The 19,739-nt window shown below is 41.5% G+C and overlaps 1 protein-coding gene across 1 annotated transcript in view; it reads right to left on the reverse strand.

The window, feature by feature from the left end:
* The window catches only part of PSTPIP1 (proline-serine-threonine phosphatase interacting protein 1), a 92,408-nt gene that overhangs the window by 52,061 nt on the left and 20,608 nt on the right, over positions 1-19,739 (reverse strand). Inside the window, exon 2 of the mRNA XM_034784613.1 lies at positions 3,542-3,642. Coding sequence (XP_034640504.1) covers positions 3,542-3,642 — 101 coding nt within the window. The remainder of the gene's footprint in view (positions 1-3,541; positions 3,643-19,739) is intronic.

Consider the following 19,739-nt stretch of genomic DNA (forward strand, 5'->3'; position numbering starts at 1 on the left):
TGTATATACTTGCTGCGATAGGCCTTACTTTACAACCTGCTGTACTCGATTTCAGATTTTGAATAAATTATTCTGCTAACATTTCACATCTTTACCATCGCCCTCTGAACTTGCATAGTGGCTCCATACCACTGGCCCATCCTTGCATCTGGGGGAGGGGCATGGCTGGGGAGAAGGGTTGTAGCCAGGGCTCCCCAGTAATTCTTCACCTGCTACAATGGCCCCTGGGGGCCAGACCTGCATAGGATCAGGGGAGTGCAAAGGTGGATTAAAGCCATCTTTCTGTACATGCACCCTGGATGCACTGTGTGTTTTGTGGCCCAAAATGAGGATTGGAGCCACTTTCATATTTTTCAAGATATGATTTTTAACCTGGCCGTCTCTCTTTTTTAAATACAGAAAATATCTAAACTTTAATTTGTAATTACTGCCTTAATTCCACATACAGGAAATTGGTTCAAGCAAATGTGTATATTACACACACACCTTGTGTTTTAAACTTTTGCAAAGCAAAAACCACAGCACAGTGCATTGCAAAACCACTAGTGCTTATGCAACGACTAGAGGTCCTTGCCAGCAATGCCATGTCAGTGTTCAAAAGAGGGTGATGCCTGGACTACCAAAAGCATTTAAAGTGAAAACTGGAGTTGCTAAGGAAGTACTGAAAACAGACATCTAAGAGCTCTGAGCCTTTACTGTTTGAAGTGGGATCTTGTCATACATTAGCTTATTGTGTCCCCTTGTATATGTGCAGCTCAAAGAGCAGATAATTTTTTTACAAGGTGACAAGATTCTCCTTCTCTTCTCTCTAATAATGGCCTTAGAAGCCAGTTGGTTTATGATTTGTATGCAATACATGTGTGTTCTGAAGAAGAGGACTGTGTTTGAATAATAATAGTTGTACAGCAAGGAGCAGCCAATTAGACAGTTTATAGTTCTCCTCCCTGCACATGGGAAAAGAGTGATTAATGTTTGTTCTGTTAATACATTCTGATTCTTCTGTGATTATAGGCATGAAAATGTGGATAATCATCCATGAACAAAAACTGCATGGTAAATGGAGGGGTTTGTGACAGGGCTCTTTGTTTGTTTGTTTTGAATTGGAGATTTGGAATCTTTTAAACTCAGGTGGTGCTATGGTGATCAAAGGGTGTTGCCAGCTCTCATTATACTGCTGTTTTTCCGGAAGCCCCAGGTCCTGCAGTCGGGTGATTTGCATGAGACTCTCAGCTTATGTTTTTTTTTTTTTTTTATGAAAGTTGCACAGAATGTGAACCTTTGAAGGTCCTAAAATCAGAGGGCAAAATGCATTTTCTTGAAACCGCATGGTTTTGGGGGCCGGAGTGTGGGAATGACTTATGACTTTTGAATTTCCGTATTTGACAGTACTGGATCTATGTGTAGGTTGACCAAGGCTGCTGATAAGCTGGAGGGGACTTACAGGAGTTGTTAATAGAATCAATGTTTGGGCCCCATAAAGGAGAACCACAGTTCTCATTTAAAACAAAAAGTAGGTTTCTAAGCCTTGGTGAAGAGCGCCTGAAAACATAACCAGACTGAAAGGAACAGGGATGGAAGGACCTAACAATCTTACCTGCATAGCATTTATGTAAAATTTGCTGTTTGTCCTAAAGAACCATTGTCCTAATCCTCCCCGTAATCTTACCCCATCCTTGTGCATAGAACAGGATAGCTGTGGACAGAATTTGTTTGCTTTTGAGATAGGTGTCAAAACTGCAGCCATTGTTGGTGTCAACAAGGCCCTTTCAGCACCTGCTGTGATAAAATCACTGACTGAGACTCATGTGGCTTCCAAGAGTAAAGGTTTGGTTTGTCCCATCTTTCTCCCTCTTCTGTCCTTCTCACGAACATGCACTTGCAACACTCTTGGAAGAGGCAGCTTCAATCATTTCTAGCCAAAAGTAAAGAGATTCTGACAGGCGCCGCACGTGTGCACATACAAGTACAGGACTACGGATCAGAGGAGTAGGTTGGAGGAGGGTGAGAATTCATGGAAAGAACAATTCTGAGAGATTTCTGCAGCTATTTGTTTCAGAATGGCTTTGAGATGAATCTTTCTCCTGCTTTGTGGAAAGTCCTTTTTGCACATCCTGCAAGCCATGGTTAGGCTTATCCTGCAAATGATGGAAACCCCCCACCTCCACCCCTCCATAATCTCAGTCACATACTATAATTCCTAGCGACTATGGACACATGCAAGAAAGGGTTTGATCTACAGGAGTTTAAGGAGCCACAACAAAGTCTCTTCAAATGGGTACAGTTCATCTAATGTCGTTATGAGACTGCTGCGGGATTGTGTGACACAGTAAAAGACGTTTCCATTAGCGTTCAAGGAAATCAACCCAAACCACTTAAATGTTTGTGGGAGACTATTTACATTTCAATGAGTTAATAGCCTTGGGGTAGCACGATACAGCGTACATGGTGGCTTAAAGTTGTTTAAACACAGCCAATTAAAACTGGAACTAAATACTGAATAGAACTTTTCTAAGTCTCAGCTAAAAATGAAGGACAAAAATGAGACAGAAGAGTGGCCTCGGTTTCTGTGTATTTTCTAACCAAGAAACTAATGGCAACCACCACATGTTGCTGTGGGACAACCTGTGAGAAACAGGCTGCAGATGGACACACATGCATACAGTATGTTCAAAGAGGGTCTAGGAACAAGAAAAAATGGGAGAATTAATATGGTCAATCCTAGAATGCCTGGGAAAGGTCTACGCAGAGCTACCATACGTACCCCTGGTTACACCAAAAGAAAGATCAAATTTCAGTAATTATAGGAAATTGACCCAATCTGGATAATAGCATATTATAATATGTGTGAAGCACTGGCTTTCTGTGAACGAGGGAAAACAGTGATGTTTCACTTCTGGATGTTAATAAAGAGGATTGTCACTTCAGTCAATAAATTGGGCGTGTGCAGTTAAGTATGTATTTACAACACAGAACTGATCAGAGATGGGTCTGAATGGAACTCGGGATCTAAAGTCCTTCCAAACCTCCTCCTATTGCACCCCCCTCAAAAAAATCTTTGGGAAAATTTGGATCTTAACTTTGAAACTCAGGTCTATCTCTACATACAGTGCAAGGGGGAAAATCCTGCATTGGTAGAGAGGGGTAGATGACTTAGTCTTTCCTCTTGCTCATGTCTATGATTCCTCCTCCAAGCATTGTTTAACTGCATGACAAGGTGTAACTCTGACATTGTTTATTTTCATTCATTTCATTTTCGGAAATATGTCTTAAATTAGCTATGCGGAGTGTGGGGGAGGGGGAGGGATCATCATTCAAATGATTCATATGCCAACGTGGTGTCTGACTTTGCTGCTAAGAACTCGTTGGCTCTGAGATCATTTCTGTACAGACTTCTCTGTTAAAAACATGTATGACTGTACTCTCTGAATCAAATTCTGAAGTGACCCGCAGAATCCTCCTGCAGCTCCTGCAAGAGTGTTCAGGAGTAGGTGAGATGAGTTCATAAATAGTTTTTCATACCTCCTTCACCACCACTTCTTACCTCTGTTTGAGCAAGTCCTCCACATCTTTTGCCATCTTTCTCCCATCCAACATTCGCTGGAGAAGCACCTCATAGCCAGAGTGGACAGTGAATTCCTTGCACTGAAATCACAAAGGCGAACAGTTATGTAAGTTGATTAGCAGACACCATTCTGAAGTGCACAACAAACCTTCTGTAAGTAGTGCTAAACAAATCAGTTTGGAAAAAATAAGAACTAACTTTAACCTCTGCCCAGAATGTAAACAATCAACAGAACTTAAACAAAGTAACTTTTCAAAAATTATTTTTCCTACTGACTCTACATATAATGGTTCTCACCAAAGGTGGGTGTGCTATCTTACTACGAGAGAGCCTATTCTTATGTTATTGTTGCTCTCCTGCAGAGCAGGAACAGATGTCCCCAGGGTCTTGCAGTTCAGTTTTGCAGTGGTGGAGAAATTAGTGACATGGTGTCTGGGAATGGTCAAGCATAATTTGCTTTATTTACATGCATATATCAGTCCTGGAACAAACATGGTCAAAAGCATGTAAGCAATTTCTTCTCTCAAGAATCTCAGCTCAACACCAATACCTGGTTCCCAGGGAGCAACTCTACTTTAAGAATTGCCGCTAATTAGAGACCAAGTCAGAGAGCAAACTTTCCTGCTGCTCGCAAAGTTCAAATATAACAACACATAGCATGTCTCTCCAAGACTGAACATTTGTTCATACGCTAAGAAAGGACTAGGAAGACTAAATGTAACAGTGTCACTTGGTGACACCTGCCATAACATTACTTTATATCCCATCCCATCCAGATGCAACAAGTACTGAAATATCTTAAAGGAAGGTAGTGCATCAGAGATCTCCAGCCCAATTTAGCTGAATGAAAAGGTCTGACAAGGACAGTATCTGAAATGTTGGCATTTATCAGAGAGGGAGAAATGGTTTTGAGCACAGATCTGAAAGTCAGTAGTTCCTCTGGCCTCTCTCTTAAACAGACTCCTGCTGTAACCGTCAGCAGGTCATTTAACATCTTTGTCTCTGTTTCATCATGTGTAAGATAATTCTTAGGTTCCTTCCAGGGCTTTTGTGTGACATTTCTCTGGTTGTCAGATAAGAGCTGAAGCTACAAAGTGCTAGATAGAGGTTACGCATTAATATCTGAATTTCCAAACATTCAGAGGCTCACACTTCAGTATCTATAAGGAATGCACATTAGAAGTTACATAAATAAAATTTTCAGGAAAATATGATTGTTTTAGTCCTTATCCCAGTCTGTGATGCTGATCCATAAGCACATAAGAATGGCCATACTGAATCAGACAAATGGTCCATCTAGCCCTGTATCCTGTCTTCTGACTGGCTGGTGCCAGATGCTTGTAGAGGGAATGCACAGAAGAGGGCAATTGTAGAGTAATCCACTCCCTGTCATTCAGGCCCAGTGTCTAGCAGTCAGAGGTTTATTGTCCAAAGTCAGCTGGATTTTTTTCTAAAGCTTACCAATGGATTAGAGAGCTTAATTATCCAGCCTACCTCAGAAGATCAACCAAGTTTATCGAATAAAATATTGAATTATTTTAAAGCAAAGATGTAATGTAGAAACAAAGCTAGTAATAGCTCCACTGACAAGCAAATAATGCCTTTTTGTGTTTCTCTTTGGTTTTTACTCTAGCTTCATGGGGCAGGTTTTATTCTGGAAATCTGTCAGTTCTGGCCCTTTGGAAAAGGACTTCATGATTTCTCCTTATTCAATAATAGTCTAAAACTTCCATCAGCTAAGCCAAGAAAGTGATATACAAACACTTTCCCCAAACCAGCATTATATCTGTGCTTTAAACACTAAGGGTGAAATCCTGTCTCCATTGAAGTCAATGACAAAACTCCCATTGACTTCAGCAGGGCCAGGATTCCACCCTAGATGTGTAGTTAGAACTTCATAACCTTTAAGTATATTTGGAGTTAATTTTTATGGCAGCCATACAATGTATTTTATTTGTACCTCAGCTCATTAGATCTACCATTATGGTGTTTTTCCTCCTTTTGAATACGTAATTTAATTACTTAGATGTTGATCTTGTGTTTGTTCCAATACAACCTCAAGCTATTTGTCATCAGTGTATTGGTGGCATGAGAGCCCATGGCATTTCCCTGTCTCTCTCCAGGAGGTCTCAGATATGCTGAAAAGGTGGAGAGACTATACTGATCACTGGTGGGTTCCATTTCGAGTAATCTTGTGGAAGAGGAGCTATTGCGCACATCAGTTCTCTGAGAAGAACAGACAAAGGCAGACCACTCCCAGACTATCCACTCCCGCCAGGGCTTCCCTGCAAGACAGCAACATGCTGTAATGCACTCAGTCTATGGCAACTTGATAGCCTAGTTGTAAAAGCCTGAAGAACTTGTTTCACAGCCATGGGGTTGCACTAGTGCTTTTGGCCCATCTTAGTTTTTGCATGGGAGGCTCCATTAAAGCCTACACAGGAGAACAGCTGAAGTATTTTATCATCATGCCAACATATCAGCTACTCTATTTGTGTATTATCTCTGGAATTGCTCAAACTGTGAAGAATCTTCCCATCACTAAATCCATCTCTAGCTAACGTAGATGCAGCATCATAGGCTCTAAAAAGTTGCTGCAATGCATGGATGTGCAATGAAACTATAAGTGTTCACAGGAAACCTATGGAGTATTAAACTGGTCTGAAGCACCAAGAGTAGCTGCCAAGAACCAGCTTCTCCTTCACTGTTGCATGCAGTGATTATTTTATTTTATATTTTTTAATTGGAGGCTTTGCAGTACCCGGGTCATTTTTACTTGCATTTGGCCACTTCTTACTGACTTGCAGATTTGTATGGAAGTGTCAATGGTGAATTATATTCACAAAATTGTGAGGGCCACCAATCCAGGGAAAGTCCAGAAACCAAAAAAAACAAACAAACAAAAATGGGAGGGAAAGCAGGGGGCTATAAAACTGTCAAATGCTTAGAGCATAGCCCTGGGAGACAAGACTCCTGGGTTCTTTTTCCAGGTTCTGCCACTGACTCACATTCTGGGCTCCATTTTAACTTTTGAGTAGTTTGGTTTATCTATCTCTAGAATGGCTATAGTATAAAAATATGGTGCCATACATTACATGAGTGTTACAAGAATTAAATAGTAGTATTGCATTCTGTAGCATATAAAAGCTTAAATGAGCTGGTGTACAAGCACATACAGAACATTACAGGCCCATCTCCAAATTGCTTACTGTCCAACATGAAGTTTCCAAAAGCATTCATTACTCTTATAGTTCATCATCTATTCACAGACCTCAAAGGATTTATCATTTTTTAAATGCCTTGACATATTGCCTTCCCACCAGAACTACCAAGAACTAGGTCTCTTTGGCAAGACTTGAGTCTCTGGAGGAACCATTTGGCAACTAACAGCTAGATTCTTACATTTCATTTTAAAGCAAATACATTGAGGCTTCAGCTACTGACTTTAAGAGAAAGGAACTGAGCGATATTCAGGAATGAACGTCACAGACTGATTACTGGCTTGTACCCTTGTGCAGCTGCTGTTATGCTTCTGAACTAAGGACCTGGGTTTCAGTGGCTCTGAGCAGCATGTGGCTCCTTGGATTCGGAAGCTTTTGTTTCCCCCAGTGCTAAGTTTAACTTCTGTGGTTAATCTTTTGCTACCACTTGCACATTTACAAGCTTCCAATGCCACAGTTTCCTGACAGCGGCAACTCCTTCCTCTCTAATGGAAACTTACAGTGAGCCCCGGGATGAAGAGAAAGAGAGGAGAAGGAGAATGGCCCATACTAGTCCCAGACAAATGCCTCTACCAGCAAAATACACATTCTGTAGAAACTGAGGCAAAACAACTTGCATAGAAGATGCTGTGAAGGGGATGGTGAATTCATCCCTGCCACTGGTGTAACCACAGGAAATTTATATTGTTAGAGATGCCTATCTGATCCTTGCCAACAATTACACCCTCCCACACTCTAGCATTATTTCTTGTTCTGCTGTAATATGTTTAACACCTCACATCTATTGAGCAGATAAAACCCTGAGCCATTGTCCCAGTGGTTAAAATAAAGAACAAAAAACAAACCTACACTTGCCATTTGAGGACCAAAGTAGAAAAGATACTTAGTAACCCCACTGACAGCTGATTGCCACCTGCTTTCGTCCGATGTCTTGAGAATTCAGGTCCTGATGGAAGCTTTGTTGCTGCTGTTGTGATAGAATCTCATGTATCCTTCCCCTGGTCTACTTCTGATAGAAATTGCTTCAGTCATATACTCCACACAGAAGCCATAGCCCACAGCTGATTGAATTTTTCCAGGGAAGTTCCATCATATTCTGGAGGAGCATTTCTAGGAGGGTTTTTTCTCTCCATTTAGTTTTGTTGCGAGCTGCTCGTTCTAGTGTGGTCTTAGGGCTAGTCTACAGTCACTATCCAGGCTCTGCCGATACAGCTACACTTACACAGCTATTTGTGACATAGCCCTGCTGGTAAAGTAACACCACCTCCCCAAAAGACATTAGCTATCCCAACACCAGCACTCTTCTGTCGGCATAGCAGCATCTACCCTAGGGGGTTGCCCGCATAGCTATGTTGGCTAGGAGGCAGGAGGAGGGGGGAGGGAGGGGTTTATATACCTAACTAGCATAGCTGTGCTGACAAAATTTTGTAGTGTGCACTTGGCCTTAGATCTTATCTATGCTCAAAAGTTGTACTACTTCAGTTATCCCTGTGTAGTTAAAGCTGCATAACCCTCCAAGTGTGGATGCAGATATACTAGTATAAGAATGCTTATAGCAATACAGCTTTTCCCCCATACAGGAAGAGGAATAAACGATATCAGAATAAGGCATCTTCATGTCAATGTAATTGCATCCACTGGGGTTGAACTAGATCAGTAAAAAATCACACCCCTAATCAACATAGTCATGTCAGTACAACAACTGTGAAGGTGGGCCTTATTATTCACTGTAGTCTTCTGCTTAGACCAAGCGAATTGGGAGTCTAGCCTACAGCTGAGTGAAAATAAAAGGTTTAGTTTCACAGGGTGTTCAGCACATTTTTACTCTGATTTGTAAGGAATATAGACATGGTGGGTGAAATAATATCTTTTATTGGACCAACTTCTTTCAAGCCACACAACTTGAAGCTTTCGAGCCACAAAGTGCTTCTTCAGGTCTGGGAAAGGTACTGAGAGTGTCACAGTTAAATATAAGAGACAACAGATTGTTTAGTGTAAGCATATATTGTAAGGGACCATTCAAGATAGAGTCGCCCATTAACACCTCTGCAGTCATAGGACAAAAGAGGGGATGAGGGGGTTATAGATTGTTGTAATAAGCCATAAATCCAGCGTGTCTGTTCAGTCCATGATTTTTAGTGTCTAGCAGCATTATGAATTTAAGCTCCTGGGTCATCTTTTGAAAGTGTTGTGCAGGTTTCCTTTGAGGATGAGGACTGAGAGGTCAAGTATACAGTGACTGTTTGTGAAGTGTTCCTCCATGGGTGATGTGGTGTTTTTATCTTTTATCATTTTCCTGTGTGAGTTCATTTGAGAGCATAGTGATTGTCTGGCTTCACCGTCATAGTTTCTATTGGGCCATTTAGTGCACCAGAGGACTTGCACAACATGTTGTGCTAGGCATGTGTAGGAACCATGGATCTTGAAAGGTGTGTTGTGGGGGGAGTGTTGATCATTGTACCAGTGGTGATATGTATGCAGATATTCTATAATTGTCCATTATAGTGATTCTAGAGCCTTCTTCTGGAAGCATCTGACAACAGTCACTGCTGGACATGAGATACTAGTCTGGCTGGCCCACTGGTCTAGTAATCAGTATGGCAATGCCTACATTCTCTGCATTGGGTCCCTTTTGTCTCATTATGAGATCTGTGCAGACCACTGGAATATGGCCAGCATGCCAGCTCCGGGACTAGGAGCTCCTAGCTCCTGGCCAGCATGCCAGCACACGCATGGCCAGCTCCGGGACTAGGCCACCTCTCAATGGCTAGCTATGCTCTCGGACACAGGACATTATGGGTCAAGTTCAGTGCTATCCACAGGAAAGGGAGTATCCTTACTCATCAAGGAAGTGAGAAATTGATCATCTGCTGTGCACCAAGCCAGGGTATACCAGGTACCAGGTAATCAGGATTGCACACAATGGGACATTTGGGCACACTTGTTTATCTCTCTGTAGTATTTCCTTAATCTTCCAAGACTGACATTCAATGCTTAATACCATCTCTAATGCTGGAGATGCAGTTAGAAATGCTGGGTAGCAGTGCGTTGTTAAAAAGCCCGAAGAAGAACCAAAGCTCCTTTTCATGCCCAAGAAAAGCTGCCCAGAGGAAATTAAACAAATTGCACACATGGCGCATCCCAACCCCCCACCCCGGAGCAATACACAATGCTGCAAATTGTAATAAGAGCTTAAAAATGCAAGAAAGAAAACTTGGGAAAATAAAGCCAGATCTTTAACCCAAGAGTTAACACTCATAACAGCTGCCAAAATATTCTATGATAAATTCCCAGGCCAAGTGCCAGAGAAAATGTGGACTTGTCTACATGGTGCATTAGTCCTCACCAGAGCAGTGTAAATTCTAGATCCTGCTGGCACGTGCTCAAAATTCCCTTAGTGCACATTAATGTCATCCCGTTTCAAGCAGACTGAGGAGCCATGTCAGTGGTTCTAGCTAATGTGCCTATCCTTCAACTGCTAGAAGTCATTCAAAGTATCTGTTTGTAATGGAGTGATTGTTCTAATGTATAATAAATGTAAGAAAAAAGTGTTACTATATTAAAGACTAAATCGTGATGCCCTCTGCATGAGTAATCTAGGTTCTAGGCAACAAGAGGGAGCCATGAGTTTCTGCAGCACATCTACCAAGAGTCAGGCCAAGGTTCCCTGAAGAACTATGCTTCTTCAGGTGGCAGGGCTGGTCCGTTTAGGGGCATGGGCATGGAACTGCTTAGCATTCTTGCTTGAGTCCCTCAGGTGGTAATGGGACTAGCACACAATATTACTTTTAATAGCAGTAATCATGAGAGTGGACTGCTCACAGTGATTCCTGAAGGGTTCTGGGCTACACCTGGTCCCCTTCTTATTCCCCTGCCTCAGTACACATCCGAGTACAAACACCAGAATTCAGCCCTTAATGTCTGCAGGAATATTTTATCCCATTAGTGAGAACACAGACAGTTCTTTTAAAGGACAGAGTAACTATCATCAGTAATTTAATTTGCATGGTTCTGTCTACATTCCTACCAAACAGCATGTGGAGAGGATGCCTTTGTCATTCACTTCTTTTGGAAAGTGAGTATGTACAGTGCGGATCAAAATGGATCTGCTTCCTGTTTGTTGCTTACTGACTTTTCTGACAAAAAGTGAGGTTTTTACACACAGGCTGCCCTGGCTCTGCAGTGCTGTGGGAGAATGAGCTGGCTTCTGTTCTGCTTCACGCATCAGTTATTATCTGTCAAATTCTGATCTCTGTTCTTTCAGTCTCTCAAGAGTCCCCACCCTGATTTTCAGATGTTGGGGGGGAGGGGAGGGATAGCTCAGTGGTTTGAGCATTGGCCTGCTAAACCCAGGGTTGTGAGTTCAATCCTTGAGGGGGCCACTTGGGGATCTGGGGCAAAAATCAGTACTTGGTTCTGCTAGTGAAGGCAGGGGGCTGGACTCAATGACCTTTCAAGGTCCCTTCCAGTTCTAGAAGATGGGATATCTCCATTAATTAAAGTTTAATTTTGCTGGGCTGGCAATTAGAAGAAATATTTTTTAACATGCAAATACAGTAAATTTGATATTCAGGCTAAATCACTAACCAATGGGGGGAAGGGGAGAAGCAATTATGATTTCAAGTTATTTATTAATAAAGTGCCACCCTTGCTAAGGTGCTCAGAATTCACACATTACATTTCATAATGTTCTAAATAAAAATAAATTCTAAAAATAATTTTCCCAATGAAACAAAGTATCTACTAGATCAAACCCTGTTACTAATTTGCTACATTAACTCCAGTTTCTGACCACATACCAGAAGACACAACAATATATACATGTTTGAATGATAAATTGTGGTTCTTCATTACAAATTTTGAAGGTCACGGCTAACATTATTAGTTTCTTGTGAGATGACTTGGAAGTATATTTGTATTTAAAAATGACAAAGCAATTAAGCCATTTCATTAAAAAAATAGGAGAAATATTTTAATAACTAATAAATTATATGAGTGCTAGATTTTGTCACAGACAGTATTTAACAGCTGTCTGAAATAAGAAGAGATGTCCATCTGTAAAGCCACTGGGATAATTTTGTGTCTGGCTGTCAGGTAAGAGATTCCAATTAGGTGAAATTTACATGAACACAAAAGAGGATTTGCCCTTAGTCGTGTCATCAAAAAAGAGTACCTAATCTACCTTGTCCAGCAGATCTTAAATCTCTAAGAAGAAACTGCTTGACAATTTTAGTGTAACTGAGATATTTGCGTATTGCTTTGAGCTTATTCCATTAATAGTTTGAATCCATCTTGGTCTATGATCTAAAGCCAAAGGTTACCAAACTTCTTTCATGGGGTGGACCGCATTTTGAGTAGACACAGTCCTGACACCATCTTCCACTCCCATTCATGATTGCAGAAACTTCCTCCCCTCTCATTCACCATCTTTGTGGCAAAGTCAGCAATTGCTTACATGAGAAAGTACATATAGGGAAAGACTTGATGTCTTTTCCCCTTCCTTCAGCTAAAAGTGAGGAGAGAGGGGAGCCAGAACAATGTGGCCAGATGGTTCTTTGTGGACCAGCATCAAGTGCTCCACAGACCACAGCCTGGGAATCTCTCATCTAGAGGTTGTTGTTGTTAAAGGCTCAGTCCTCCAAGGAGCTCTGCCCTCTGACCCCAATCCAGCAAAGCACTAATAAGAAGAGCCATTCTGGATCTGACCAATGGTCCGTCTAGCTCAGTGTCCCATCTCTGAAAGTGGCCAGCACCAAATGCTTCAGAGGGAATGAAGAGAACAAAGCAATATTGATTGATCCATCCCCTGTGGTCCAATCCCAGTTTCTGGCACTTGGAGGTTTAGGGACACCTGGAGCATGGGGTTGCACCCCTGATCATCTTGGCTAATAGCCATTGATAGACCTATTCTCTATGAACTTATCTAATTATTTTTTTAACTCAGTTATACTTTTGGACATCACACCATCCCATGGTGACGAGTTCCACTCAAACCATGAGATTACTAATGTGCCTAAATTTAAACACATGCTTAGGTGATTTAAGGATTGCAGGACTGAACCTTAAGAGAGTATTTTGTGAAGTTTATTGCCTGGTCTGGGGATTCTTACTCTATCTTCAATTTGGACCTCCCTGGAAAGTATTGTTGCTAACGCTGAGTGCTGAATACACCTAAATCAGCTGAGCTACTAGGTAGAAGCATAACTGTGGCATTGCAGGTTTCTGCAGTACAAAAGAGATCATAACACAGAGAGAAAATTGAGAATAGTAGTTCAATATTCGTCCCCAATAATTTTAAATTTCAAGGTGAAATCAGCCTGTATATTGCTAAATAATACTTACTAAAGCATCCATTTGATTAGAGCTCGTCAGATAATGAAAAAGGGCCTTAGATGCTCAGGATAAGGTTCCTCTCTCCAGTGAAAGTGTCTAGCCCACTGGGCAGTTTGTGTTACGTGATCCATAGAGCATGAGAGTCTGCTCAGCTACCATAGGTTAGTTCTTTAGCTCAAGCTGTCCAGACTTGCATTTGTAACACCAACGTGGTTTAACAACAGCTCTACTCTGAAACTAACACACTAACGTGGGGTTTGGAAAATGACGTGTGGCTTTTTGTTTTGTTTTGTTTTTTTTCCTCCCCTGCAGCTTTGACCAATGCCACTTTTGAAACTGAGTGAAAAGCTTTTAAGAACATAAGAATGGCCATACTGGGTCAGACTAAAGGTCCATCAAGCCCAGTATCCTGTCCTCTGACAGTGGCCAATGCCAAATGGCATTCCCCCAAAGGGAATGAACAGACAGGTAATCATCAAGTGATCCATTCCCTGTCACCCAATCCCAGCTTCTGGTAAACAGAGGCTAGGGACACCATTCCTGCCCATCCTGGCTAATAGCCATTGATGTACCTATCTTCCATGAATCTGTCTAGCTCCCTTTTGAACCCCATTATAGTATTGGCCTTCACAACACCCTCTGGCAAGGAGTTCCAGAGGTTGACAATGCAGTGCATGAAAAAATACTCTCTTGCGTTTGTTTTAAACCTGCTACCTATTAATTTCATTTGGTGGCCCCTTGTTTTTGTATTATGAGAAGAAGTAAATAACACTTCCTTATTTACTTTCTCTATACCACTCATGATTTTATAGACCTCTATTGTATCTCCCCTTAGTCGCCTCTTTTCCAAGCTGAAAAGTCCCAGTCTTATTAATCTCTACTCATACGGAAGCCGTTCCATACCCCTAATTATTTTTGTTGTCCTTTTCTGAACCTTTTCCAATTCCAATACATCTTTTTTTGAGATGGGCAACCACATCTGCACGCAGTATTCAAGATGTGGGCGTACAATGGATTTATATAGAAGCAATATGATATTTTCTGTCTTATTATCTATCCCTTTCTTGATGATTCCCAACATTCTGTTCATTTTTTGGACTGCCACTGCACATTGAATGGATGATTTTAAAGAACTATCCACAATGACTCCAAGATCTCTTTTTGAGTAGTAACAGCTAATTAACTTGCCAATTCCTGGATTTATGGTCCTACATTTTTCTTGCAACACCTCTCCCGCGCATTTCAGGTGGGATTTTCAAAGAGACCTAAGGGAGTGTAGGAACCCAAATCCCAGCCTAAAATAATGAGAAATGGGTCCGGGCTACACAGTCTGGATCTGAACTTCCCGACAGGTTGGGAGGTTGGATCTGGGGTTTGGGTTTAAGGGGGAGAGTGGCAGGAAACTACACAAAATTATCCTCAGAGTTTTTGGATAATCAACTCCTCATGATGAAGTGGGCAAGTTGGAATATATTTTCTTATTGCTGTTTTCTCTCCCCCCTTCATCCCCAATGCTTTGTAGGTGCTGCTCCTCATGCAATAATGCTTTAAAAAGGGAACTGGGTAGCTGAAAAGTGTGGTTTTTCTAGGAGTTTCTCCATCATAAATAACTGGGTAAATGTCAGGACTGACTTGAGAGCAATAACCCATAACTGGGTGTGTTTCACATAATGATTCATGTGATGATTGGTGGTAGAGCTGTGGAAATTTGGATTATATAAAGAATCAGAGGAGCCTGTGGGCAGGGCATCTTGCGTAGTTTCAATTCCTTGCCCCTTTAACAGGAATAAAGTGGTACCTGAGTGCTAAAACAGTGAATGTCTGGTCTCTTATCTCCTCTTTAAGGCACTTGCTGAAGGTCCTTGCAGTGGTAATGCTCATGTCCTTACACCTACGCAAATAAACCTAATGATTAATACAGTCCCTGTACCCTGTCAGGCTTGCATTAAAAATTTAAAAAAGAAGACCGCTTGGAACAACTTGAAATTCCGATGTTTCTATATATCACTGCACTAGAAAAAAGCTCCTAAACAGAAACAACTAATTCACAGCTGCTTAGAAGGAGGGGTGTTTTTGCAGGGCAATTGGCCAGCATCAAACCTTTGGCACTGGGTTGTTAACACGTAGTTCAGTCGCTCATCTCTGTCTTGCAGAGACTAGGGGTAGTGGACTGGAGCACAGTAGAGGGGGTCTGGAAGTTAAGGGGGAGCATTTTTCAAGTTTGTTCCTTTATGTTTGCAAGTGATAAGGTCCTACTGGAAGAGGACAAAATTGTGACAAAACTAAAAAAACCTCAACCGGTTAATCAGAGCTTAGCTTTGGACAATGAACCTTTGGAAAATTCCCCACTGACTCCTTCAATAAGAGGATCCTATATAACCAGTCATGTGTCCAAATACCTATTCTAATGAGATATGCACTTGCTTATCTATCCCTGTATAGAGACGCTTAGGCCTGGTCCACACTAGGAAATCAGGTTGGTTATAACTACGTTGCTCAAGGGTACGAAAAACCCAGACCCCTGAGCAACGCAGTTAAACTGACCTAACCACCGGCATGAACAGTGCTAGGTCGATGGGTGTGAGAAGCAAAGATGAGCAGCGCAGATGGAAAAGGCACCCCAGGAGTGTGACCAACACACACACACACACACACACACACACACACACACACTCTAGTTCAACTCCTCTGCAGAATACAGGGAATCAGCCCAGCCTGGCTGCATTCTCCCAGAACTGGGCAGAAGCAATATCTGAGGTGGGGGGGATGAGAGTGGAGCAGAGGTCTGAGACAGTGTCCGGGAAATGAGCAGAGGGAGATGGGCAGGGCCTGCAGCCAGGGAAGGAAGAAGGAACTGAACAGGGGACTGTAACCTGGGGTGGGAGCTGGATGGTACATACACATCTAAAAGAAAAAAAAGGGGTGTGTGAGGGGGAGAAAACACTGCACAATACCCACAATTCCCCTGTTGTGGCAAAGGTGAATGAAAGAATAAACCACACGTGACATACTAGATACACAGCTTAATGTGCTAGGGGAAGGCACTCAGATATGGCCAAGAGGGTGGAATAAAAATCTGGATAGAATAAAAAAAGAATAGATGAGGCAGTGCCCAGTGGAGAAGAGTGAATGGGGGGTGCCCACTAGAGGGAAGAACTGTGGACTGCACTGGTCCACAGGGCATGTCACCAAGGAGGCAGCTGAGACCAGTGCCTGGAGAAGAGATGGTGTTGAGGAAGTGTCTACCAACCAACCAGAAGTGAAAGGGAGGTGGAGGTGCCTCAATTTGTGGGTGGATTTATTGTGCGTTTCAGGCTGTCTCCTGAAATATGCTCATATGAAAAGGGGTGACTTCCCCCCGAGAGTTAAAGTAGATGAAAAAGCAGTATGAATTTTAAACATAGACATTTTCCTAAGTGTCTGTCTCATAATTTTGGACATTTGAGGTTGGCAACCCCGGCTACAGGTCTACCTCTGTGACGCTGTGTCTCTGGATTTGCATTCCATTTGAACATGTTCTGCAACTGCAGCTCCATGCCAGAGCCTGAAAACCACATTGGCAAGCTTTCCAGCTTTGAAGTGCATGACAGTTAGGCTAGGCTCTTTGAATGTGACCCCTTCTTACGATCCATTCACGCTGAGACACCTGCAAGAAGTCAGCCAATGTTTCATGGCTAGCCTGTGGGTAGTGGTTAGGAAAGTCATAATTTATGCAGTTACCAAACTAAAAAAATTAAGTGTATATATTCATATGTAAAACTGTGGGACAGATCCTCAGTTAGTGTAAATTGGCATAGCTCCATTGAAGTCTATAATCATTGAATCAGATGAGGATCCCTCCCTATATGTTGTCTCATTCTCTCACACTTTATTTGTTGCTCATTTCTTCTTAGATAGACACAGGCCTTGCCCTAAAGAGTTTAAATTCTGTTTCCAAAGTGCCTCATACCATAAGGACCTGTCAGGGGCTTCTGGAATCTTTGACATTATAATTAAATTACATGGAGCCTTTAGACACTCTATTATCATTAATCCTTCTTCCTTGGTCATGCTGGGGTTTTGCACAGAGCTGACTGAATTTTTTTGGCTGAAAAGTATCAGAGGGGTAGCCGTGTTAGTCTGAATCTGTAAAAAGCAACAGAGGGTCCTGTGGCACCTTTGAGACTAACAGAAGTATTGGGAGCATAAGCTTTCGTGGGTAAGAACCTCACTTCTTCAGATGCAAGTAATGGAAATCTCCAGTCAGATATCAGGAATGGCAATATACAAAAGCCTGTAGGAGAACACTTCAACCTCCCTGGCCACACAATAGCAGATGTAAAGGTAGCCATCTTACAGCAAAAAAACTTCAGGACCAGACTCCAAAGAGAAACTGCTGAGCTCCAGTTCATTTGCAAATTTGACACCATCAGATCAGGATTAAACAAAGACTGTGAATGGCTATCCAACTACAGAAGCAGTTTCTCCTCCCTTGGTGTTCACACCTCAACTGCTAGCAGAGCACCTCATCCTCCCTGATTGAACTAACCTCGTTATCTCCACACTGATTTATACCTGCCTCTGGAGATTTCCATTACTTGCATCTGAAGAAGTGAGGTTCTTACCCACGAAAGCTTATGCTCCCAATACTTCTGTTAGTCTCAAAGGTGCCACAGGACCCTCTGTTGCTTTTGGCTGAAAAGTTGTCTGAAAAATATTTTTTTCACAAACAAAAAATTTCCCCCTCAAATTTCAACAGCATCTATCATTCGGGGGAGGAAATTGGTGTGCTTTATTTTTAAATGAAGTTTTGAAAAAAATATTGAAATCATTTTCAATATGGTTATCCATTTGTTGTTGGCTGAAAACCCAGTTTTTGGTAAATTAAAAAGTCTAAAAAAGTTTGTATACAAAATAAAATCTCAAACCTTGAAAAATGGGTCCATTCTGAACACTTCAAAACAACAACTTTGAATTTTTTCACAAAAATAGGTGTTCATTTTTTCAAACAGCTCGAGTTTTATTTCACAGGTTGTCTTCGATAGATTTCATAGATTCTAGGACTGGAAGGGACCTCGACAGGTCATTGAGTCCAGTCCCCCGCCCTCATGGCAGGACTAAATACTGTCTAGACCATCCCTGATAGACATTTATCTAACCTACTCTTAAATATCTCCAGAGATGGAGATTCCACAACCTCCCTAGGCAATTTATTCCAGTGTTTAACCACCCTGATAGTTAGGAACTTTTTCCTAATGTCCAACCTGGACCTCCCTTGCTGCAGTTTAAGCCCATTGCTTTTTGTTCTATCCTTAGAGGCTAAGATGAACAAGTTTTCTCCCTCTTCCTTATGACACCCTTTTAGAAACCTGAAAACTGCTATCATGTCCCCTCTCAGTCTTCTCTTTTCTGTTTGGTGAAATTGACAGATAAGATATTGACTATTTTAGCAAAGCTAAAACTTAATACTTCATTGTCACAAGCTTATAAATGAGAGAATTACCCGCTAGAATTATGGAGGAGCTCCTGGATGATAGTTTTGGGTCTGGCTTTTATTTTTATTTTTTTGGAAGTGAAGTTTGAATCTATATCTTCATGCCAGTATCTTTTTTTTCTTTTACCAGAAGGAAATCCATATTATACAACCATTGCAAAATGATATATTAAAAGTGTGTTGCTCTAACAATAAATAATGTATTAGATTTTGGAACTGTTTAAAAACACTGGGGTTTTTTGAGGGAGGTGTTTTTCCCCCCCTAATCTTTGATCCTTGGGGGTTATTTGATTCCGTTTAGGAGCTCCAACAAGGACCGAATTTCAGAAATTTATATGTTGTTGGTGAATCACACAAACAAATTTAATTTGTGACTCTGTTGGTAAACAATTAAAGGAGCTTTGTATTCCCAAAGTGCATTTGGTTGTGCTGGTGACTTTCTCTTGATTGCTGTGATCCTTATTGTGACTGGATCACTGCCTCTTATTTGACAGGGTACCTTTACATGGTCTAATAGCCTCAGTACCTGGTGCATAAGGAGGAATTAGGGGGGAAAAGAGAGAAATATCTATTGTTGCTATTCAAGTCCAAGCTCTAGCATGGTGCACAGTAGTGTAAAATGATATTGAGAAAGGAGATGTGCAGGGACTTCAGGGTGCCATCTATGGTAAAAGAATCTTAGATATTTCTCCCAATGAAATAAGGAAAGAGACAATTGTAGTTCTGCACCCTGGGAACCTGGGTAGGTCGGTGAAGGCTGGAGTATTTCCAGTACAAAAAGTCTATCTGGTCCTCTCAATACATTTTATGCTGGAAATAGTTAATGGCCAAATGCTGAAGGTATGCAGCTTAATTGGTAAGCAAGTACACATAAATAGCACAGATGGTGTAGGAAGAGGTTTAGCTCAGGGAACCAAGTAGCGTGAAATTAGAATTCTGAAACCCGAATAGTCACTGCACTTGTCCGGAGTTATATATGTACTTTTATAGTATTATTCTTATTCCAATAATCACATGGTTAATGATTTTTGAAATGTATGCCCATGTTCTAAGCAGTTTACTAACAAATTATCTCCTTTGCTCATATTGGCCAGAGCTGCTTGGAGTCCATTGAAAGGTAACCATTGTTCACAGATCTTGCACACTGTAC

The sequence above is a fragment of the Trachemys scripta genome, chromosome 10 (genome assembly GCF_013100865.1).
Source record: "Trachemys scripta elegans isolate TJP31775 chromosome 10, CAS_Tse_1.0, whole genome shotgun sequence".
Classification (NCBI taxonomy): Eukaryota; Metazoa; Chordata; order Testudines; family Emydidae; genus Trachemys; species Trachemys scripta.